At 43.5% G+C, this 25,439-nt stretch overlaps 1 protein-coding gene across 4 annotated transcripts in view; it reads right to left on the bottom strand.

Annotated features, from left to right (window-relative positions):
- Positions 1–25,439, bottom strand: part of hcn4 (hyperpolarization activated cyclic nucleotide-gated potassium channel 4) — a 43,835-nt gene that overhangs the window by 17,491 nt on the left and 905 nt on the right. Inside the window, exons 1-5 of one of the 4 annotated variants that reach the window (XM_029145503.3) lie at positions 24,547–24,734; positions 23,245–23,931; positions 12,425–12,848; positions 5,491–5,652; positions 2,422–2,640 (exon numbers count right to left, since the gene is read on the bottom strand). In XM_029145503.3, the coding sequence (XP_029001336.1) occupies positions 2,422–2,640; positions 5,491–5,652; positions 12,425–12,848; positions 23,245–23,918 (1,479 nt within the window). In that variant the 5' untranslated portion in view covers positions 23,919–23,931; positions 24,547–24,734. The other 3 variants (XM_029145501.3, XM_029145502.3, XM_029145504.3) reach the window with 3 other exon arrangements.

Raw genomic sequence — 25,439 nt, 5'->3', positions numbered from 1 at the left:
GGATCGGTCCTCGCCCTGCTTATTTTTTTATTACATTTCTTGCATTTACCACTTAACACAAATCCTACAGCTTCAAACTCAAGCGCAGTTATGGCTCGAAAACATTATATTATTGGACTGGAGTTGCCACAGGCGCATATGAACTCAATACAGGAGGCGGCGTGTTATGTTAATTGGCCAAAGGGGGGTCTCGGTGAGGTTGTTTTGGTGCACACTCGAGTCCGATTATCGTGTTCACACCAGACAAAACAAACTGCACCAAGAGGAACTTGAGTTTGATTCAATCGAACCGAATCCTGTAAGAGTAAAAGCACCCTTGGATTAGATCATTGTAACTTCCTGCTGATGCAATGTTCAATAACTCTTTCTAAAGTCTTGAGTTGATCCACAATGTTAGAGTTCTCACTTTCCAAATGTAGAATAGGATGCAGAGCTTTGAGCACATGAACAGAGCTGCTTCACGGTCTGCTGGTGTATGTTAATGATAAAGGTTTGTACTCCTGCTGACAGCATAGTTGGAATATCAACATGGACGTCCCTGGCAGTCAAACACAAAAAGTGTTAACGAAACAGAGGTCCACCTCAGCTGGCCAGCGAACTACACAGAAAAGCCTTTTGTGGCATTTCCAAAATTGACTTACTAGTTAAAATGTGTAATCATTCAGTCTGTAATCTGTAGCATCAGCTATGCATGCGTTCACATGTCGGCACGCCAAATGCGACGGAGATGAAGACTGCATTTTGTGGCACAGTTGTGGATGAAGGCACAAAGAGAAACAACACAACCATTTTGTATCAAACTATGGCCTGTTCACAGTAGCAGCTATTGAAACCAAAACACAAAGCTATGAAATACTTACAGTATCCACATTTGAAATGTCCCTAGTGAAAATATCCAAATTGTCTCACAACCATCTTAAAAACATCCGCTAGTCTATTGAAAATCCCAGGGATTGTCTAGTTCTCCAGTGCAATCATGGTATTAATCTAAAAAAGGAAAGGGAAATATCTCAGAAGCTGATCCTATTGTCACACAACAGACGCAATGGTCAATGACAAAACGCATTATGACTGAAAGAAACAACCCAAAGAAGAACGGATGAACAGGGTACAGTACAGTACAGTACAGTACAGTGCAGCACAAAGATCTTCTCCCACAGCCAGATAAGGACTGCAGCCGGTGCTGATCACCGAGGCATATGGAAAGATAAATGAGAGAAACGGCACTGTTAAAAATTAATTGCAGCCGGCATTAATAAGCCTTCTGCAGGCGGGCACGGCGGGAGGCTGCAGAAGCACAGGGTTTCCTTTGTAGGTGGCTGGGGGATTCTTGCGCCACTTGAGGGGGCGATCCCAGAAACAGCAGCTAACGGCTCCGGTAGCACAAGCTGACCACCGCTGAGCCCGGCCAGCTGTCCAGCCCGCTTGGCAGCAAGGCATCTCTGAGGGCAGCTGCATATGAGCTCAAGTCCCCTGCCTTTCAACAAACAGCCTCTCTGATCTGTAGCATCAGTCAAGAAGCTACGTGTGTGCTTTACTTTTTGGACTTTTCACCTTTTTAGTTGCTTGAAGCCTGGTGCCTTTGTTACTCACCCTCAGATGTGTAGGGTGTTAATTTATCCAGTGTACGCACAGCCATTACGTCAGCTAATCCCTTCCCTCTGTTTGTCTGCCTGCTTCTTTTTCACTGCCCTCTTGGCTCCCGCTCTCCCTCTCCCAGTCCCATTCGGGCGGGGTCTCGTGAGGGTCTGGTTGTTTTCCTGCAGGTCATTTTTACCCGTCTCCCCTTTGCTGCAGACAGTGGGCAATGTGGCAGCTTAGCAGCTCAGCTCATTATCGCCCATGCTGGGCCCACAGAGGGCACGGCACTGCGGAACACGTTCCAGCCTTCACAGCTCGCCGCCAGGGGTTTCTGTCACGTTAGGCTCGAATCCACAGCAGAAGCCCGTTCAGGCAGATACAACAACATGAGAACAGAGTTAGGTGAAAGACAATAAAGGCAAAACTCTTGGTGCCTGATTGCAACGGGTTTCACAAGATGAATCCTCTGTGGGGTCATAACTCGGCAAAACCAAAGCACACAGACATGACAGGTATTTTTAATCATACTGCGATTTACGCTTGCTTACAGTCTCCATTCATTTCAAATGAATGCTCATTATTTGCTTAGATAAAGGAAATGTGCCTTGTATTGTATCATGGAAGTTGCCTTCAGGAATATTAATACATTTTAAATATTATTTTTAAAGAAATTAAGGGGCGAAGGAAGTGATGACACGTTGTGTGTGTCTGTCACCACCTGTTTACCTGCACCGGCATCAGAGTAATGAAAATTTACAGCAAACTACCACACAACACAAGCCCAGCACTACATCCCCGACTCTAAAATCCATCAAGACACCGCCGGTCATCTTTACTCACCTTCTCCTGGTACTGTCGCCGCGACGAGTCCAGAGACTGGATCAGCGCGGTGGCGTGGCCCACGAACATGGCGTAGCAGGTGGCGCCCACGATCATGCTGAGGATGGTCAGCCACACATCTGTCATCCCCACTGGGGGGTACATGCCATAGCCAATACACAGCATGTGGCTCATAGCTTTGAAAAGTGCGTAGGAGTACTGCTGTCCCCATGTGTCATTCTGGATGGAACAGAGGAGACGAGGTTAGTTGGGGCGAGCTCATTGGAACATTTTCAGCTCACACGGCTGCTGATGCCACGTTAAAGGTCAACGAGCACTTGGCCAGTTCCCACACATACAGTGCATGCACACATTCAGTTACGACACACCTAATGGTTGCAGTCCACCTCAGACGGGTTTGAGTTCGACACAGCCAGCAGGATAAAACATGCTTTTCCACATGTAAACATTGGGAGCAAGCAAACATTTGGGCCGGAGCCTGAAACAGAGCCTTGAGAATGAGTGGATCAAGCGTGAGACACTAGAGGCTTGCATGACATAAAGTAGGTCATCGGCTCAGAAAATGTGATTTCTCTGCAAGTTTTCTCATTTGTACACAAATTACCCCGTTTCTCCTTCAGATCCCGGTGGTGGTTCATGGCAAATCAATAGCCACTCTCTCCCGGGGGTGTCATGTCCAAATTGCTTTCAAACTCATTTCCCACACAGAAAAGCCACGAGAGATAGCAATTTTATTAGCGGACCCCCTGAAAAGGTAAGGAGCGATGACCCCAGCGATATAATGGAACAGCTACTGTACAGGGAGACAAAACGTGTCCTCTAATGATTCTAATCAAGCTAAAGTAACTGGGATGGAGTCTGTCAATACTAACAACCTCTTTGCCGACCAGGTGATGTAAGCAAAACACGAGGAGGCTTTCATCAGCGAGGTACCTGCCCTCAGGGACTGAATTAATTCACAAAGATATATTTGTTATTCTGTCATATTGGGAGCCATTCTTCTATGTAATGCAATTAATTAGACAGTGTTTACTGCATGAAACAAAACAAACTCTGTTTTGATGATAATGAAAAGCTACATCCCTCATACAGGATCGTCAGCTAAGTACGTTGTCAGTGTTCTTTCCCCGTATCTCAGGGTTTCTGCTTGTGTTCGAGGCGCAGCCGCGCGAAGAAACCGAGGGGAAGCTACAAAAACCCAATTCTGAGCTGCAACAACATGAGACGCAGAAAGTGCCTAAATATAATCTAGTCTGAGCTGCATCTGGTGACAAGGAGTCTGGCATGTGACAATACTGTATGGAGAGTTGCTGGGATAGATGCAACACGGGAGAGACATTTAAGAATGGAATCTTTTTTTTAACTCTTTTATGACTTTCCGAATAAAACTAAAAAATCAGGACAGCTTTCATATTGTTGTTTGGACAGTAAGACATTCAGTCCAGTCGTAATCGGTTTATGTGATACTGTCCCATAACAACAGACCACTTTCTGACATTATGTTGCCTGACAGCAGCAACATAATTCATTTGTAACTTAGCAGCGTCCGTAACTAACCACTGGTAAATACGTCTTTGCATGATGATGAATGGTGAATCATAAAACGGTGAGAGGAACCGGTCTGTGTGTTGGTACAGACATGCTGCGCGTTCCAGGATGTTGATCCAGATAAATCATAGACAAGAAGGTTCACACCTGCCTTATACTAGTAGACGCCAACTTTCCATGACATCACCTGTGCATAGTATAAAAGCTCGGCACAGGCAGGTATAGAAAACCAGCTGAACTCGTCTGTGGGACAGTCGTTTGCAACAACTGTCATTCCTTATTATTAAATGTAAGAGAGGCAGATTTTGTGAAACAAGTGAGCATGTCAGGGAGCCAGTGAGGCATGATGAACCAAATACATCATACCTTGAGCGATGTCACTACTCATGTGACATCTGTTCTGGCACGGAGAGCTGAACATACAGCTGACTAGAGGCCGTGTTTTTGTTTTTTTTTTTTTGGTAGAACTCATATTCAGCTCGTTTCACTATGTTTTATTTCCTGTCTCTCATCTCCTTTTTTTTCCTGACAACCGCAACATTCCGTCCACGGCTCAAATTTCTAAAAACCTTCATGAGGTAATTTATATGCATCGTAAGCAAAATAACACATATTTCCCTACAAAGAGCACTTCGACATGGAGGTTCAGCCTGAATGAAGGGAATCTTTTAAGTGGAAACATCAGCAATAAGCCAATTAAGCAATGAGCTAAATCTATCCATTCGTACTCACAGTAATTGCTGGCCACACAAAAGGTCAACCAGTGCCTAATTTGCACTTACTTTGAGCTAAATGTGTATTGATATGCCCTCAGTTAGGGAAACACTGTTCTGCATCCCCTGAGGGTTAAATGTGTCTACATTTACTGTATTGCTATGGTAAACGGACGAGCTGGGTCCCAGCTACAACTGATTCTAGCAACTAAAGAGCTCTTTCATAAGACAGGCTCTAATAGAGGCTCTGCTCCAGCTAAATAAAGGCTCAACATGGGAACTTCCTAGAATCTGTCAATATTTCACAGATAAGTGTTGTCTGTCATCCCCAGGAAATCAATGTTTTGTACACAGGCTCAGTCGCTCTCGTTTTCAATAGGGACAAATGTTGGGAGCTCTAAATGAGTATAAACGGGCAAAGTCAACAAATGTGGGTAGTGGGGATATATAGTGTAGTAATTTTAGAGGCAATCTTTCCCAGGATGCTAAGTACAGTCATTTCTGGAGCTGTTGAATGAGATAAGACTGGCCATAGCGGCCTGGTAGCTCAGTTGGTAGCGTGTCGACCTCGGAAGGCAAAAGGTCTACGGTTCGATCCCCCGCCTCGGCATCAGGTGTGTCCCTGAGCAAGACACTTTGCGCTAGCTCCCCGAGCGCCGCTCATGTGGCAGCTCACTGCTCCCCCAAGGGGGATGGGTCAAATGCAGAGAATGAATTTCCCCACTGTGGGACTATTAAGGGTTAATTTCTTTCTTCTTATTCTTTCATAATCTGATATGAGCAGGCATGGTGCAAAAGAAACACTTACCACCATCTTATTTTTGGACACCCAGCAGTCGGCGGGGAAATCCTGCAGCATGGGCACCAGAAACTGCAGGCAGCCGTCCCAGTGGCACAGCAGCAGCATCATGCCGATCAGGTTGACTATCCTCACCATGGCGCTGGCCAGGTCGTAGGTCATGTGAAAGATCTGAGGAGCAGGAGAGGAGGGGAGCAGGAAATGGGTTAGGGTAGGATGACTAAACGAGTTGGTGGTCAAATCCCTCAAATCGCTCCAGATTGCGAAGCACACAAACATCCTTGAGGGAGATTTCCCTCCTCCACACGCAGGAACCATAGCGGACACATGAGGGGGATGCAGAAGTAGCTGCTCTGAGAACAGCCCACTGGGGATGGTCAACAGCCTGGGACCGGCACTTTACCTCCCCTGCTGCTGCACTGAGCTTATCATCACTCACTCAGTCAAACACAATAACGTTACAAGTGGGGAGAAGCGGCTTCTGGGCTGAGAGCGTTCGCAGGCTGGGCTGGTTAATCCTAATGATAAATATACTCATAAGGCGCTCCAGGACATCTAGGCTGGTGTACATTTTAATAGTCTCAACCATTCAAAGCCTCCTAATCCCATTGAAGACCATGGTGTCCAATGCAAACCAGCCCACTCCTTATTAAAATCCACTCAGTGTTTTTTAAAGAGCTTGTGATAGAGAGGGGATATTGCATCTTCAATCGCTGGCAATGAGGTTAAATTAGATAAAGCGACATCTCGATTGTTGCCCGAAGTTCTGTTCTGCATTTGATTTGTGCACAAACCTCAGTGTGTATTTATTTATGTATGTATTCATTTTGTGTGCGTGTCTAGAGTGACGCTGGCAGGGACCGGTGACGTGTTTGTAAGGGGCAGTGTGGACGCTGCTGCACCATCAAATCACATCACTTTAGCTCCGTCACCAGGCCAACACAAAGCCAGAGGTGCATCCAGGAGAATGTGCCCAGGCGCGGAGCAAAGCAGGGCCCTCCTGCAGTGGACGGACACATCCTCACTCATGCACTCCACACAAATACGCACTCAAACTGTTCCTCTCATCCACCGTGTCCTGTCCTTCATATGTTGTGGTCTTTATATCATCTATACCGAGTCATTCCTGCAGCTGCTCTGTGCTGTTTACATCTCACTCTACAACTCGTAGTTTAACGTGTGCTATTGGTTTAATGAGCCGGCGCGTCCTTTTATGCATGGAGCAAACTTGTGCCATGTCCTGCTGCAACTGTAATGGCATAAAAGTGTTAAATTTACTCTGTGGTGAATGAATAAATCATGGAGTACCTTTTACCATCACCCACATTGTGCCTGATATTTTTTTCATTTGTGAAATCATATTTCAAGACAGGAAAGAAAATCCTTAAAAACTAAGATCTACCTTTAAATCTAGAACTCCTGTAAATCTACTGAAATACAGCTACATTCAGCTACACAGTTGCATAATGCTTCAGTATAAAAGGCAGGTGTTTACTATAGGGAATGTGGAGTTTGTTGAGGGATACAAATTAAGTTTTTTTTTTTTATTTCAGAATACAAATCGACAAGATCAACAAGCCTTTGTTGATTAAAAATTGATTTTAAATGTTTTCTACAGTTTAAAATTAAGTAGATCAAACTACATGCATTATTTATGTATTTTATAATAACTTGGGGGTAATAATTTATAAAAATAATAATAGTAAGCTGACTAAAGTGACAAGACAGAACTAGAATAAAGAACAAATATCAGTTAAATGCTGTAAAACATGCTGCGCTGCAAGATGAATGTGAATAAATCTCCAGCTCTAACAAAGGGAACACATTAGCTTCTCTCCACCGCCTCCTCGTAACATCCAGAATAGAACTTACAGTCCTCCTCCTTACTTACAAAGCACTTAATGATGAAGATCCATCACGGAAACGTCCCAACAGAACATGTTGTTCTCAGCGAGCTAGTCCCCGTGTGGTTCCTACTGTAGATTTTCTAAACGTAGAATGAATGGCAGAGACTTCACTGTAGCTACCAGCTCTTCAGGTTTGAGAGGCACCCGCTCCACTTGCAAGAACAGGTTTGAACTTTCCTTTTAGTTAGAGCTGCCTCAGGTCACTCTGAAGCATCTCTTAGTTAAGCTGCTATAGATTTAGATGCTGAGGGACCTCAGGGACCTCTTCATACACTGAGCCCTTACCCTCGTACAGTACAGCGGTATTATAACTGTAAAATATCAACAATGTGAATGTCATTGTCATAGTTTTCCATAATTATGTCTGGTCTGTGCTGCAATCTGAAAACAGAGTAAAAGGCAGAGAGGCTTTGTACTGATACTTAAAATAGTAAACAGGTAAAAATATTTGGAAAAGGATTCGACTCGCTAACCAATAACTCCTGCTACAGATGAGAGGGTGATGACTGCACACAGACACAACACCAGCTTCGTTCCTGGATTTGCAGGCACTCTCACTATCATCATTAGACCTAATTAAGAGTAATATACTTCTTTTTAAATAATAAAAAGAGCTTGAGCACATCACATAAAGTAAGTCAAACTAATACTACCACAACTGGAGAATTATACCAAATTTATTCACTTCTCATTTCAAACAAACAATGATCATACTGATCATACATGGGTCAAAAACAAGACTAAATGCAAACACATTGGCTAATGATGTCCACACAGGCAACAGATGGATGTAGGCAGCTGCTGAATCACTTCAAACAGACAAAGTGAGAAGAGTGTGACCCAGGTGAGACTTTGCATAGACATGTCCCACGATGCTGATGGTCGGTGCCCAGACGCAGCAAATTCTTGCACAGCTAATCATAAAGACGCAGCAGGTAAGTACTGTAAATATCTAACACCAGTGGATCCACAGGATTTTTTTTAAATTATGGTGTTCCTCTGTAAGAACAGATTGTGATCTACAGTATTGATTGTGCCGAATGTCTCATGCTACAGCGTCCTATGTGTGCAAGGCAGTATTTTCCTATAATGAGTCTGAATTATGTAAACTAAATCAATCTTTATGCCCTGGTCTTATTTCTAATCATCCACTATGATGGCAGATCGTGGGAGCAGGCTATGGGCAGGGTCTACATTTCACTCACTATAAAAGCCTCAACCAAAATGTCATGCTCGTGCATGCTGTCATGGTGGACAAGGAGATGTAGAGAATGAGAAGTAGTCCTGGGAGTGGACCACAGGGAACACCCTTCCATCATCTGTCTAAACAGACCTGGAGGGCCCAGATCACAAAACTCACTCTGCTTCCCGCTGAGATGAACAATTGGGATTGTGCAGGATTACACATTTGGTTGTAATAGTTTCTTAAGCAGAGCCACTGTGGGCATTCATATCACACTAGGCCCATTCAAGAGTGTTGAGGACCTGTCACTGTTGTTGGCAAGCCTCATTGTGCACCCAATAATGGCCTATTAAATCTATTCTTCCTGCTTCCTTATCTCTGATAGACCAGTCCTTGGCCAAGGTAATGGGTCAGTGAGTGGATGGTTGATTGGTTGATTCATATTACCTATTTAAATAGTTTTTGTATAAATTTAGGTAGGAAGTAGCAAAGAAAGGTGCCGCACTCCTTCTGTGGACCCCGAGGGCAGCCACATGGCTGGGTTCTTTCAAAGCAGCTGAGCATTGAGCTGACACATTGTTTTGTTTCTCCCCAACTGCAGCACACGTCACTTGGCTTCACTCAGAGTCTGGCGATAAAGCCGAACAAATCGGGACGTCAGTTAATAATGGACATAGACACTCAGTCATCCTGCAATAAATACACTTCCTCAGCATTTAACTACACACCCCACCAGAAGAAAAACGAGGCCTCGCTCATTCAGGCTTCTATGCTGAAAGCGACGTTTACTGGGCTGTCCAGTCTAGAAGGTTGTGTTGTGGGCATCAGGCACAATGAGAGGAAGCCCGCAGAGCTCAGTCATTAGTGCACTGCTTTGAATCTGATTTAACAGGATGACTAATCTCATCCAAGTCGCTGGTTCGTCAACAGGAGACAACTCCAATGAGGAGAATATCCGGTCAGTCGTATTTTTATCCCAGAGAAAAGTGACACGAGGATGCTGAGAAGAGGGAGACGCCACAGCAGCAATATGCTCAGTGCATGTGCGTGAAGGATATCGGCACAGCATGTTGAACGTAATTATGCATGACACTGTTATCACTGGCATATAGCCACCGCCACTAAAGCCTACATGTTTGTAAACAGCATTCTGCCAACATGACAGTTATAGAAGCACCCGTTGGTCTGGAGGATTTGGACAGCAAAGGGAAGCAATCAGAGGTAATTTTCGACAGCTGTGATAAAAAGGACGTACAAGGAGGAGATCCGAAAAGTCGGTGGAGGCTGTGAGCGTTGGGTTGGTTATGCAGAAAACGCTGATGTGTTACAGTAGTGGTGGATAATGTGCAGATGACGCAACTGCAGCTACAAATATTGTTATTAATATTTTATCTATTATTCTGCGTATAATAATACTGGTGGAGATACAATATAGTATATCTATCAATTTCTGCATCTTAGTATAAAAAGAGGATTAGTAATTGACTACATATGTAGATGATACATTATTCATTGACCTATTTAGATATTGAAACTTCATGTAAAGATCCGCTCGTCTAAAAAAAACCTGAGCTTTGCTTTGACCCACAAGGAGTTTGGGGCTCAAGCAGAAAGTTCAAGGACTCCTCAACCATTTACGATTATGAGCTGAGATGAGCTTCAGGCCATTAGTGCAGTATGCTCCTCTAAGGCCATGCAAATATAATCTGTCAGCTAAAGCAGGAGCCGTTAAGGGCAGCTGTTGCGTCTGAAACAGAGTGTTCAGGCCAGAGGATGTAACCCAGGACCCCCGGCTGTGAGAGGAGAGAGCCAACCCCCACACTACCACCGTGCCTCCGCTTAGTGTGCTGTAGATAACAAACTAAACTCATCTAACTCCCGACTGGAACTGTCCGTAAAGACTTCAGAAGATACAGTAGGTGCTGTTGATCACTATGTTCTCCACATATTGTAAACCTGTGAGCTAATGTACCGTGTAAGTGTGAGGTGCAGTATGATCACCCTCTGTGGGGTTCAAAATGAAGAATACATTTGAGCTCTGTTTGTGGCTGCTTTCAGCACGTCTCTTTGTTACTTTTGCCTTTGTTTTATTCCTTTGTTTTGTTCTGAATTACTAAAAAGCTTTGCTTGCTGTGGCCGGCGCATGGGAACATGATGCTAATTTTATGTAGGTTTTCCCAACTGCATCGTTCTGTGAGGCATTAAACTATGCGGCGCAGTTCAGCGAGCTGTTTTCCATGCTTCCCGGAAGAATCGTCCTCTGTCTGACTTCTTGTTGGTGAAGACATGAAATTTGCACAACAACCAACCAAATAGATGTGTGCGAACGGATACTCGTGAAATGTGGGCGCAACAAATCAGCTTAGCCTTTATGGGAGACTGGGACATCAGATCTGCTGCTTTTACCATGTCAGAGAAGAGCATCTCATCACTGAGCCATATATGTGTGTGTGGAAAGCGACACTGAATGTTATTCAATGACGTTACAGAGGCTGAAAGTTGCACAGTGTAATGGAGACACACACAAGTACAAAAGAATATTGCTGCATTACTGTGTGGATCTGTGTTCATTATAAAAGCTTAGGTGGAAGAATTAATCAAACTATTTAAATGCTTATGAGGTTAATACATGTGTGAAGTGTAGGTGTCAATGTCAAAGTCAGTGGTGGTGAGATCTGGGCGACAAGTTATTCTGCTCGGACAGATGACATTTCTGAGGTCGCATCTCTGGCGCTGAGGCAAAGCTGGCCTTTAATTCTGTCTGCCTAACTAGCATTCATCAGGAAACCCCTACACACACACACACACACACACACACACACACACACACACACACACACACACACACACACACACACACACACACACACACACACACACACACACACACACACACACACAGCATAAAACCTGTAAGTGGTCATGACAATAATACGCTGTGTGTGTGTGTGTACACAGTGTGTCTCCTTTCTCCTCTGCTTTTAGATGCTGCTGTCATCACTGTCCCAGAATCTTTTTAATGACGTGAATTTGCACAGGCTCACGAGTGACAGTTCACGGTCTATTCACGCGAAGGTTGGCATGGGCTACATGTGTCCCACCCTCCATTTTGGGCTCAGAGGTAGAGCAGCAGGCACGCATTGATGCACAGGGTGGCAAAAGGATTCTCCCCCAGTGATTCATTTGAACTTTTCCTCTCTTTGAAATGGCATCACAGAAGCACTGCATGATTAATGTCGCCACATTTATATACACAGTTCCACCCAAACGTCCAGCTGATCTGGTAAAAGCCAGAAACTTTCCTGAATGTCCGTGGGCAGGTCTGGGGACACTCCAATTTGACTGGAAACTTTAACCTTTCCACTTTCTGAGTAATGCCAAGAATCCAGGTGAACACACCCACCAAATACTTGAACAGCCATGCATGTGGGCATTATATGCATATATGATAGTGAACTAAAACAGGGACAACAAATGGCCTCATACAACCTCATAAGCAACAAGTGCAGCTCGGACTGTTCTCTGAAGTGACATGTCTTCTGTTTGATTCTGCACCTTTTACCTCTGAGTCTTAACAGCAAGACGTATCTGGCGAGAACTTCTGTATTTATTGTCTGAGGTACTTCTGTATTCATTGCCCTGTTTGCAGTAATGCTTCTCTAAGACTCCACTATTAGCTGGATGGACACACACAGAGAAGACACTAATCAAGATTGTGCGACTGGGCTGAAACAGAAGAGCCATAACAACGTAATGACGTAATCAAAAATGATATGAATATGATATAAAATATGGCAACGGACTTGTATTACCATTTGCATGCAGTAAATACATCTGGGATCTACTTTCCTACCTCCTCCCATTGGTGAATGTAGCGAATGAGTCTGGAGAGCCGTAGGAGTCGCAGCAGGCTGAGGATCTTGGTGAAGCGGACAATCCGCAAGGCGCGCGCTGTCTTGTAGAAATCTGAGTCAATACGAGTCTCCACAATTAGAAAGATGTAGTCCACAGGGATGGAGGAAATGAAGTCCACCACAAACCAACTCCGCAAGTACTTAATCTTGATCTGTTGTGGATCCAGGATGATCTCCGTGTTGTCTTCCTTGACGATACCCGTCCTAAAGTTAAGGACCAGGTCCATGAGGAAGAAGGTGTCGGAAACCACGTTGAACACGATCCACGGGGGCGTGTGCTCGTCCTTGAAGAATGTAATGCCCACAGGTATAATGATGAGGTTGCCCACCATCAACAGCAGCATAGTCAAGTCCCAGTAAAACCTTATAGGAGAGACAGAGAAAGGAAGACATGTCATTAAAGCGAGAATACAGAAGTCAAGCCCACAGTGAAATGATCCAGCTAATTAACACAGACAAGCGCTTCATGAGATACAGACAAACACATCAATTACTGTACATGAGGTGTCACTTTTTTGTGGCGATACATCAGATTCAAACTGCAAATTAAAATGAACAAACAGCTCAGAATTGCTATAAACAAATCTACTTAGTACTACTACTCATAATCATGCACAAATACATAAGGAAAGAGTCAGTAACACATTACTAAATGTTTTATTTATTGTAAATGCTGAAAGTAATTTATGTTATATCCATCAATAATTCATACACACACAATCAATCTTGCCAACATTCAGTATGAATGACTCATCTCGCCAGGCTACTGTAAAGGGACCACTATGTCTCTGCTGTCCGTATGTAACCACTAGCCTACTCCAGCTTTGGGTGACTTTTAGCTGCGAGCCTGTACATATTTGTAACCTCCAGCTTCGCATGGAAGCTATTTAAATGTGGACAGTAAATCACAACTCAGAGGTCAGCAAGGGTTAACCGTTAATTACAAACTGCAGTGTGAACTCATCCATCTTCCAACCTGAGAGTTTGAATACAAATTGCACTCTCTGCTGGCTTGGTGCAGTAATTGAATCCATGAGGTGGGGTTTTGCGCGTTAAGTGTTACCCCACGGATGGATTACACCATGAGGACGTTCACTGTGCCGTGGCCCAGTGAGCTTTGGATGATTTAAACCCCATATTTAAAGATCACTCGTTAGCAAAAACAATTTTATAAGAAGGGCTAAAGATAATAATTCAGAAAAGATGCATACTGTACATGCATGAACAGAGCAGGATATTCAGTGCTCCATATACACCAGTGGAGTCTGGAGAATATGCATGTAAAAAAACATTTAGACCAAAAAATTAGACCAAGACTAGAGAAGCAGCAGGAAAAGCTCACACCCAAGTTGTGATGGTGCTGCGAGTTCACGGTACTGATGAAGGGTGCCCTGACATTTTGCTGTCTGGAGGGACCGAGTCGCAGCCCACTCTGCTCTCCGGTGGGGTGACCAGGGAGAGCACTAACATGTTGTCACCCTTAGAGTGCACGACTACACGATAAGCCTCTCTCATTCTCCTCACCCTGCCATCCAGGCTACCTGAAAGACACTGTAAAGCCGCCACAAACAGCCTTAGATGGACACACTTACCTTTCAGAGCAACCTATCCTGGAATTGAGGAGACTCAGGGGACACAACAGTGCAATTTATATACTGTACAATACTGCACATAATCCTATGTATACACTATACTATACTGTATATAGAGTTTTTTGAGATTTAGTTAGTCTTACATTTATAACTCAATTTTACACATCTTCAGCAGTAACCAGCAAACCAGCGGATGTTTATTCCTCAGCACCGACTATGTACATGACCACAGGAAGCTGCTTGTCAGAACCACGAAACACTTATTCATGAAATTAAATATTAAACAATCTCTCTGGTTAGGGCAATCTTGTGTATTTAGTCAAAAACAGTTTCATATACAAAGCACGAAAAGCATTGCATGGTCTACAATAAATTGTAAAAAGCATTACTACTGTAGATGTTATTGTGCAATATATATTATGTTAAAATATTTGTAGTAGTCAGTTTACATTTATTATTGCACCATATATTATATAAATCTATAAAGAAAGCAGATTTTAGCATCTAAAGCTCTGTGAAAACAATTCATATTTATTGTGATAAATAATCATTACTGATATCTTCTTTTGAAACAATTTAATCTGCATTGTACTATGAATAGCAATTAAAGCACCATACTTTTAAACTAAACTATTTCTAATCTGCAGTTACAGTCAATTAAAACTGTAACTATGTATGACAACTTACTGAGCAACAGCCTGTATTTTAACAAATAAATGAGCTTGGCTGAATGGCAACTGGGTATGAAAGGGACTAGTAAAATAAAAACGCATTTAACATAAGCTATACATAGCCAGAGGGGGAGACAGTCTGTAATAAAGCCTTTCACAAATAACACGTGTACCTACAAAAAGCACATTTCCCAGAGCAGCCCATTGGTTTTAAATAAGCTGGTTGGCAAACAGCAAGATGAACACTGTAAGTGTCTAGGAGAAAAAAAAAATCAGGTTAAAAGGGTTAATCCTATTTTTGTTGTCACTCGCTCCAATGAACTGTCATAATGACACTGTCTTTGCTAAGCACAGCCAGCGGGCACACTGCGAGCACATCACCGACACTGGGGCTGTGCAGTTGCAGGTGGCTATATTTAGGTGAGCCATGCTGTTTTATGAAACCTTGGCTAAGAGCTCTCATCAGAGGCGGAGGCAAATCTCCACAGCCTTGGGCTAAAAGAAAGCAGAGGGATTTGTTCAAAACTTATGGAGGGCAGAGGAGAAGCACAAATACACATTAGGAGTCAACCAAAGAGAGTCATAAATAGGATTACAAGTACCTATAATGATAAGCATCCCTTTTATTTAGCTTTCAAAAACTATTAATAAAGACCATCAGGAAAAGCCCAGTGAGAAGTTTTATGAAGTTGCCAAGTCGAGGTCAGAGGCAGAGTCCATTTTCGGTCCTATGTCATCTCTTTTCCCATTTGTCTTTGGTAGTTTATGGAGAGACTCTGTCTGGTGCCAGTAATTGTTACTGGGGTTCCTGTTTTTTGTAGCCCCCACAGACTCATTTACAGCATCCTAGAGCACCACCTGCCACCTATCTGCTGTGTAGTCCGCAAAACACACAGTATGCCTTCCAGAAACTAAAGAGAGGCAGCGAGTGGTGGACGCTAATCTCTCCCACTAGTGCTGCATCCCACTGTCTGTATCTGCACTCCCGCCTTGTGTGTGTCATCCTGCCATTAACTGCATCTGTGTTTTATCACGATGCCTCGTTATCTCTCAAAGGCTCCTCAGAGTCACGCAAAAGGGGCTCCTTGTCTGAACAGTGTCCGAGGCCGCGCTGGCCAGGCGCTCCCCAGAAGATCACTAAAAAAGATGCTTCAGCGTGGTTTTCTTTCATGAATCACAAGGTGGTACGATAATGCAGGGTTTGTAATACCGTGGCTCGGTGCCACCGTAATCACCGTGCCCTTGCTCTGGGCTGCACCACTGAATCATTACCATCAATGCATTACTGCACGCTACTTTTTTTGTGGTAAAATCAGCAAATGGAGCAGCCACAATGAAAGCTTTCTCCCTCCATTTCCAAAACTGGGGTCAAAGGGTGACAGGAAGAGTAAGGGCACTAAGAGAGAAAATAAGGGGAGAGAAAATGAGAGTGGTTACTGCATGTTAAGACCAAAGGGCAGAGATAACCAACGGAGGCAGTGTATGAGGAGGGATTCATGCAGGCACAGTCGCCTGGACATAGGGCTCATCTCTCTCTCTTTCATGTATGTTTATGAAAGCAAATTCAGGTTTTTTAAACCACCATTCAGGAGCTCCGAGAGAAAAACAACGTAAGTAAATAAGAAGGTAAATAAGATCGATACAGCAAAAGCTTCCCTGAGAAGACAGTGAGCATGAAATGAAATCAAATGAAGAGGAGATGAAGTTTATCTGATTCTTGCTGGTCTGTGTGAGTAAACCACGGCAGACGCTTATCTGTCTGTTAAACCAAACACAGTAGGATTTATTGTGTTTTTGTGTTAGCTCCATAATTTGTCAATTGTAAACGGGGTCAGAAATTAGATTTATGCACACAAGCCTTGCTGCTGTGTTTCTTTTCAGTCAAACACCAGGAAACAGGTCCACAGCCAGCGCAGGAAAAAGAAAGAGGACGTGTGATTGACTATGGAGACGGTGAAGATAAATTTGAAGTTATCCCCCACCCATGGCAACGGAGTAGACCCGATCCATCTCTCAGCGCCGCACGTCTCATAATCCAAGCGTCCGTCCTCGTCTTCTAGACACCCAGCGTGCGGCGGTGCCAGGCCAAACACATTGATCCAGGGAAGCATTTCCTGTGAATCACGTCAGTCACACGCAGAGTTCTTCATTCAGCGCCTCGGACTCTGGTCTTCTCCGAGTAGAATCCCTACTGTTTCCAAAGTGCTGCAGCTTTCTATACATTTTTACAGCAATCAAAGCTGTATGCAATCACAACATAGAGCAATCACAGAGGAAACACAAGGAACCGCAATCAAGACATGTAGCATTGTTACCTTTTCACAACAGGCTGAATAATTGTCCCAGAAATACTTATTTTGTTCTGTGACATATGTTTTGCTTTTTTTCCACAAAAGTCTAAATAATCTGAGTATTTTCTGACATGGCAAACTGTCACTCTAGGTCAACGTTGCACCTCTAACTTGCCTGCTTTTTAAAATTCATTACTAGACACTGTGGGTAAAGCTAATTGCAATGATCTCCATGTACACGAGAATGCATTACATACACAACTCTTGCACAGCTAATAATACCATGATAAGTTTTGGCTATTGTTATAACACTAAGGTTGAAAGTGCTAACTGCGTGCGTAGCGGACTTTGTAATATCAAGTGTGATAGAACTGCTCCAACCCCTGAACCAACATGTTCTTCCAGTTTCACAACTTGGCCATTTCCAGTCTAGACAGATTGAAAAATAAAAGGAAATTCTATTTCAGAGAGACATGAGGTGTGAGAATCCGCCAGAGACAAGAGGTGAAAAGGTCAAGCTTTGTTCCATGGGTGTAGTGAGCAGCCCCATGAATGCAAAGCTCAACACAGGATGTTCCTCTATGCATAAAAGCACATAGTTATCTTTACAAACAATAAAAGGCCCAAATCTATGCGTGAGTGAATTTGGGAACCACATTTTACTAGTCTGTGTGTAAATACCATGCTTGGGTGTTGAATAGAGGACATCAGAGAGAAGTGATAGCATAAATCTGATATCTGAACCCAAGCAATCTTAATTATTCATTCCAAGGCTGACAATTCCCCCTAAATGCCGCGTGCTGTGCTTTTCTTTCATGTGCAATACATTCTTCAGTCATTACACATGGGTTGGTAAAAACAATAATACCAGAGAGAATATTCTGCAGTCTATTTCAGTCTGTTGATGGTGCAGGCGGCTGAATTGCTGCAGAGGCCATAATTAAAGTCCAAAATGCTCTCTTTCATCACAACAAGATTAGATCTCGCTAACCTGGGTTGACGTCGGCCGCTTTTACAGTGAACCAAGTGGACGAGTGAAGTCCACTAGGGATCAGTGTCAGTGGAGAGAGCAGGCCAGCGAGTTTCTACTCCCTCTCCCTTCCAAGACAGGATGTGCTGCTAAAATAAAGCTGTAGCGTAGCCAGGAGCAGTGTGTGTGTGTCAAGACAAAAGGGGTCAGTCCAATGTCACAAAAAAGCAGCACACATTCAAGAGCTGAACTAATAGTATGTTAAAGAGAACTGACACGTTTACTGGATAGCAGCGAAGTGGATTCTTCATATCTCTCTCCTTGCGTGGTGGCAGAGGATGGTGGAGAAGGACACGCAGCATTGCATTCGTCAGGTGACGATAACACATCGAGCGCAGCAGATGGGTGACCTGCACTTAACACAAACTGCTTCCAGCAGGTCCCATTATCAAAATGTATATGTTGTCTAATCAATCAATATAATCTCACCCCGAGATTACCATCACTTTCCCAAGGTTAAACTCAGCTTTCTGACTAATACATAAAGCTGAATTAAATGTTGTACCAGCAGAGGGGAATGCGTGGACATGCAAAAGGAACAAAAAAAAAAAAAAAGCAATTCTGTAACAGTTGCGATCATGTGTCCTTACTTCACACTTCCACTCTTCCACTGTCGAGGTCACGCGGTACCGTTCAATCATTGTGCCACTGTGACAGGGAACCTTCCACCCACTGGCCACGGACACCCTCCCTAGGCTACCTCCATTAAATAAATTGTGCTGTAATAATCTCTTGGCTCCTAATACTCGTGGATGAGCACAGCAGCCTATTTTGATTACCCCACTTTCAGGCCCAGCCAGAATCATCTGTAATCCTCGTGTTTTACCCTCACTAAATTATAGGAGGAATTATTTAATGGCAACCAAAAGGAATATAGTGTCATTCATCCTACAGTATGTATAAAGCAGTCTTCCCCCCACGTTCCTATGCAGATTAGCTCTATGATCAGAAAAAAAGGACATGGACAGGTTCACTGTCCAGTATGGAAACCATTAAGCTTTTATATTATAATGCTGATCCTAAATGGAGTCAAAACTGCATTATGTCCTGCATCTCAAGCATCTCTGACCTCTGTGTAAGCCTGCTAAAGGCCGATGAGAGCGATCAGCCTCGTCACTGCCGTGTACACTTCCTCATATCATATTTCAGAGTATCCGCCGACAGCCAACAGGACCCCAAAGACCCAAACAAATCAATATCAAAACACAGTCTCAAATCAACTGTAATCAACCAGACTGAGTTGAAGAATGCCGTTCATTAATCGGATCAGATTACCCAATACACACAGGTACGCCGAGTGGTGAGGGAGCGTACTGCCTCGTCAGTGTAGCTGCTTGATGAGAACTGTGCCCCATAATCCACAAGGACAGTCGATGTTCAGGCATCTGAGGAATCAGTATTTGTTGTCAACTCCACCCGTCTGTTTCCTGCCATTTAGGTTAATGTTCAGGACATGCAAATAGGCAGAATGTGACATGGCAAATGCCGTCTGGAGGAATAGTTCTTCTATTTAGGCTAACAGAGAACACTGTAATTGACTTCAGCAACGCGATGGAAACGGAAAGTCACAAAGTGGCTGAATTAATAGGTAGCTCTAATGCCTTCGGGAACAGAAGCATTTTAAAGAAAATTCTGTCAGCACTCTACAGCTCACCCAAGCTAAAACAATCACTTTCCTTTGAATATAACACAGTCTTAATGTGCACACCTGCTCTTGTTTTTAATGTATTTTCTAATAAAAGTAAAAGGTTAAGATGTGTTTTAAGGGGACTTATTTCTGCCGCTGTATGGGTACAGTAAGTGTCTTCTGGGAAATTGAACTGGATGCGTGAGAGGAATAAACAGCTGTTGAAAAGTGGACTTTGCAGAAGAGGAAGGATGGATTCGCCTGACCGTTGCAAAGGGATTTAACTGACTGACAGAAACTGCAGGACAGCCCCCCTCCTCCCCCTATACTGTTGACAACAAGGCTCTAAAGAAAAAGGGGTGCCTAACAGAGCCTTCAATGCAAAAACATTTCCATTCACTTCTAATGTGTGACACCGTCTTTTCTATCTCTCCAGGGAAATGTGGAAGACTTTCCAACAGATGTGTCCTCTGGGCTCTGAATCTCAAGATAATTAAAAGGCACTTGACGATCATAGGGCTGCATATTAATATTTCACCGCATCATTTGTCAGGTACTCTGTATAATGCTGTTGCATTGATGATATCTACTCAAAGATGCCTATGCAATCAAATAGAAAATATCACCTTGTTTCCATTTTGCGAGGCCTGAGGATGTTTTTTTTTATTGTGGGGGGTTTGATTTGAATCAAATCAGTCAATCAGGCACCAAGATATTATTGCTGAGAGACGGTACAGGTACAGTATGAAAAGGATGAGAACAGCTTTTAGATACCATATTGTCATGTTCCACACATGAGAGTGAGCTGGCTGGGAAGATCAGCATCTAGAGAGGAGAAGGAAGAAGCAGCAACCTCAGCATCAGTCATGTCCATAACACACTTCCAACAATCTTCATGATCATCGTGTGCTGGAGGAGCCTCCATTATAACCAGTCATTTTAGGAACGCTTGTCTCCTTTTCATTACTTTCTGATGTTAGTCTCTGGTTAACTGACCACATCTGCTTACTGGGAGATGCTTGTTCAAAGGCTTTGGATCTGGAAATGAGGCTGTAGATTGGATTATGATGCCGTTTTTAATCCGTCTTTTTCCCTTTGCAAGATATTGCTCCTCCTCTGCCTCTTAGCATTATACAATACTTGACAAGAGGAGATTTTCCCGAATTCCAGCGCAGTGATGACTCTGTGATTCCTTGTGACACTCTAATTTGAGCTTATGGTGCCAAAGCTTTGATGCAGACGTGGAAATAAAACTTTTAGCCGCTGAGACCCTTCTCTTCTCCAAGTCCATTAAAAGGTCCTGCTCATCTCCTTGTGTACTTTAATTAGAGTCATCTTGTCCCGTCTCTGATCATATTTCTGCTGGAAACAGGCATTTGAGTATCATGTGTCTCCCACATTTCATTAAAAACAAAATTACAGAGCCAACTCATTTCTTCATGCCATGTTAAGATAATGTACTATTTTTCTTCCTCACACATGAAAACAGTTTTTAACATACTGTATTATTTGAAGGTTTTAGTCGTTGACCTTATGAACAGAGAAGAACAAATAAGTGAGTCAGGGTGTAATTTGCAGGATTCTGTGTCTGTCTGTTTTTGTTGAACAAAAAATATTTTTTCCTTCCCATTCCACTACAAGTGAATTTCCTTCAGTAATTATTATCCTTTGAACAACATTTATTTAAGTGTTTTTACAGTTAGCGATGGAGTTAATTTTCACTCTTCTGGCTGACTACAACATGTGTGGTTTTAAAAGCAGAGTTGAATTATTGTGCAATCATAAAGTTAAGTGCTTGACCCATAAGCAAATTACCTCAGATTGCCATAATGTTTAATTACAGTAATATACTTTAAAGTATGCACCCACAGACCCTGAACAAGTACTGTAAGTGGCCAATCTCGTTTTCACCACATCTTGTTTCTCAGTACGTCTTGTACATTATATATTTTTGTATGTGACAGTCATACACAAGCATCTATTTGCAGTGTAGGACGAATCCCCTGCTCAAAGACACTTTAAAACTGTAGGCTGGTGCCAAATCTCTGACCTTTCTGTTCCAGGACAGTCACCCCCAAGTCCCGAATCACCCTTCCTTGTGATATTTAACACAGTGACTAAGAGCACAAAAAAGCTCAGAAGAAAACAAACCCATCTGGGAGGAGAAAACAAAAAGGGCATGACCATCTATCCAAACCTGTGTGGACTGCAAACAGGAACGTCTAATCAGAATACTAAACATAGCCATTATATGTTGGAGATATCTGGAACAAGGACGGAAAAACTATGTGGAGAAAAGACAGAGTATTAACCAGGCAACAATTACCCTATCGAAGGAGAAACAGGCAGATAAACGTCTATGTTTCCTTTTAGGTAGAGTCGCACGCATCAACAACTCACACTCCAACATACATGTCTCTGAAAGTCAGACATTTTGTTCTTGAGAGAGATAAACAAATGCTTTTGTTGTAGTGTGCATGATGTCCCATTAAACCTTGATTACTAATCAAGCTCCTCTCGGACAGAACACTAGAGGTCATGGACAACTATGTAGGAGTGACGCTGCTCCTCCAACAAAAGTCTCCATTTGATCAATATGATCAATACTTACAAAGTAAATGCCTTCATAATTACCTAAATTATTAAACTAAGGTAACTATGTTCACTAAAAAGGCTTTGCTTCACAACTTAAGTTGAACAGATGTTTTTTATTGGACTGGATTGGTTTCTAATCAAATCTTCAATGGTCTCTAATATCAAACACATAGACACAGTTGTTTACGCTGTACTGTGCATAGTGTGTATAGTTTAAGCCAAAATATAAATGTATTTAATAAATAACAACTGCAGTCAAACACCTCCATGTGCCAAGAGGTGTGTGCGGCCCATGCTAATCTGAAGGGCACAAACAACATAACAAGTGTGTTCATGGACTTCTGCATTGTGCCAGTTAAGACAAAACTGATCAATTCAGACAGAATGAATTCAAGCAGTACTGTTTCCAAGGCACAGGCACGTGAAGGCCTCATCGCTGACTCTCACCATTGACAAATTAAGCCTCCTGATCTCATGTTTTCTCAACAAAAATGAAACAATTAAAGCTAATCAATTAAGCATCTATGGGGACAGCATGTGGCCAAGATTGGCCTAATTAGAAGGTTATGTTATCTGTAGGTTGTTCCACAAAAAGGCTCTGTAAAGACAGGCTGCCCATATTGAACAAAATGCTTCTATGGCAAATCCCCATATTAATCTATAAATTACTAAACATAAGGGTTTTTATAAATCTGTTGTTTTTACAAAGCAACTGTTAAAATGTTTTTATCAAATGATTCAGTGTCTGGTTGAAGGAATAAGTCCTAATGAAGGAGGCATTAAGATGGATGAAATGACCTGTACCTGCTGTTTAATACATGGGACCACAAAGAAACACAAAGATAAACAAAGGCCCAGTGCAACACGTCTGACAATGACGTGGCGCCTCGTCCTAAATCCTCCGCTGTTTGAGAGCATGTGTGAGGTGTCGCGCATGCACTCACAACATTTACCTGAAATCACTGTAGGGGTGGATAATCCAGAATCCGGCGGATTTAACCCGCTCCTGCTCCCGTTCCACCGCCTTCTCACTTCCAAACATCCTCAGGGAGAACTTGTTGACCCCCGGTTGAAGCATCGCGCCCAGCTGTCTGTGTATAAAACCCGCCTGGTATAATCGCTCGTCGTCCGGTAGAATCTGATCGATGCCGTCCAACTTTATAAAGCCCGACTGCGGACCGGGGGGGTCGTTTTGGGCGCCGCCGCCGCCGCCGCCGCCGCTGGCCCCCTGCGCGCCTGGATCCGGCGGCCCGTCGCCGTTGGCTCCGGGGGGGGTCTCCTCGCTCGGCGTGACATCCCCCTCGGTGATGAGGCGCCTCTCCTCAGCCGAGTCGGAGTCGTGCACATGTCGACTTGTGATTGACGAGAGGCTGCCTCGAAACCTCCGGCAATCTCCATTTGAGCTGGTCTTCATCGGTCTCCCTATGTCCGTCTCCATAATCACAGACTCCCCACTTTTGGTTTCCCCGATGCCTTTGCAGCTTCCCCCAGAGGTCGACGACGGTGACGGTAACGGCTTCATCCTAATACTCTTCCTCCGGGTGTCCTTGTCTGCGTCTTCTCCTTCGCCCATTATAGATGCTTTCTGTCCAATGTGCTGTGGCAAACTGTAGAGCCTTTTACGCATGGAGGAGTGCAACCTGTCCATTATGACATTGAGACACAGTACAAAAAAATAAATATTTTTTTTTAAATAAACGGCTGTAATATAACGATTAACACCACCAGCTCCGCGCTCCCTTTCTGTTTGAGAGCGACGAGTCTGGAGCTAATCTGAATCCCTGAAAGCCTGCTACACATGACACGGACCGTCGTGGCTCTCGTGCAACTGATAAGAGACACTCTTCATAATCAGACTACCTGCCAGTTTGCATATGTCCTCACGCGCAGCTTGGGCGGTCCGCTCGGCTGCCGCGTCCCCGATCTACATCTTTGTGCCGCTCCGACATCGTGCGCAAAAAGTGGAAAAAACTGCTTGAAAGTCACCTTAGCGTGACATGTGAGCGACGTGCCCACGGACGGCGATACGGAGACGAGGGAAAGGTCATGCGAGACGGAGGATGCTCGTCCCCGCAGACGTCTCGGCGGCTGCCATCAAACAACGCGACGCAATAACGCAAAATACAGTAGCGCGTTCGGGGAGCGCTGACATCACTGATCCATAGTCAGGGTGCGTTTGGGTGAATTGTGAATATTCATGATGCTGATCTATTGGGTTGCCATAGGAGCGAGAACTGCAAATAAGCTCAGCCCACCTTGTTTAAAGGGGAATGCTCTTCCCATTCTTAAAACGCTATCCCGTTCCGTCAAGTGGAGGCTACAGGTAGGCGACGCACAGCCGCCGCTCGGCTACGCGGGGCTGGGGGCTCCGCTCGGACCGACCACAGCACGTTCGCCACGCAGATGACCGCGCTGATCCACTGCGTGACGCGCGCGCACGAACACGGCTGAATCTCCTTCATCCGGATTTGAAGTCTAGCGCACTCCAATTCCATCAAATGGAAGTACATAAGTTATGTGATGCGCTTGGTCATTTTATTTTTACTACATTATACTTTACTATATATTATACGGCTGTGATAAATATTTCAAATTCAAATTACTTTAAATTTGTCTTCAACGTAATGTAGGTCGGTTTTATTTATTTATTTTTGATTGTGGAAAAATAGTTAAATGTCCATTTAGTGAAGTTTTCTTGATAGAATGTGGCTGCAGGTTGGTAATATCACCAGTAATTATGCATAAATGCCAGTAGCCATCATGACAGATTGTATTCAAAGTGCAATATTTCTGTAAAAAATTGAAACATGATCACAAACAGCTGATCAAAATGCTTTTGGATCTTTATGTAATGAAATGAGAAAAACTCTGAAGGGTATGTTAAAATGTGACTACCGGAACATAACAGAAACAATATCATTTCATTTCTTATTTGTAATCATTTCTACATAATAGTGTGGACATTCTACCCTCGTTTTCAACCATAACTATTAATATGCATTTTGCGCCTGCTAAAGGGTCTCCAGCTGTTTAATTATAATCAGGTAATGTACACATATGGTTTCCTGATTAGCCCACATACAGTATTGGACTCTCGCAACCTCTATGAAGCCACAGAGGTGAAAATGTATTTGCAAAACATGCCCTA

Source organism: Betta splendens, chromosome 3 (assembly GCF_900634795.4).
Source record: "Betta splendens chromosome 3, fBetSpl5.4, whole genome shotgun sequence".
NCBI classification, from domain to species: Eukaryota; Metazoa; Chordata; class Actinopteri; order Anabantiformes; family Osphronemidae; genus Betta; species Betta splendens.
Note: the sequence above shows the minus strand (reverse complement) of the source record. Positions and strands in the feature narration are given on the sequence as shown.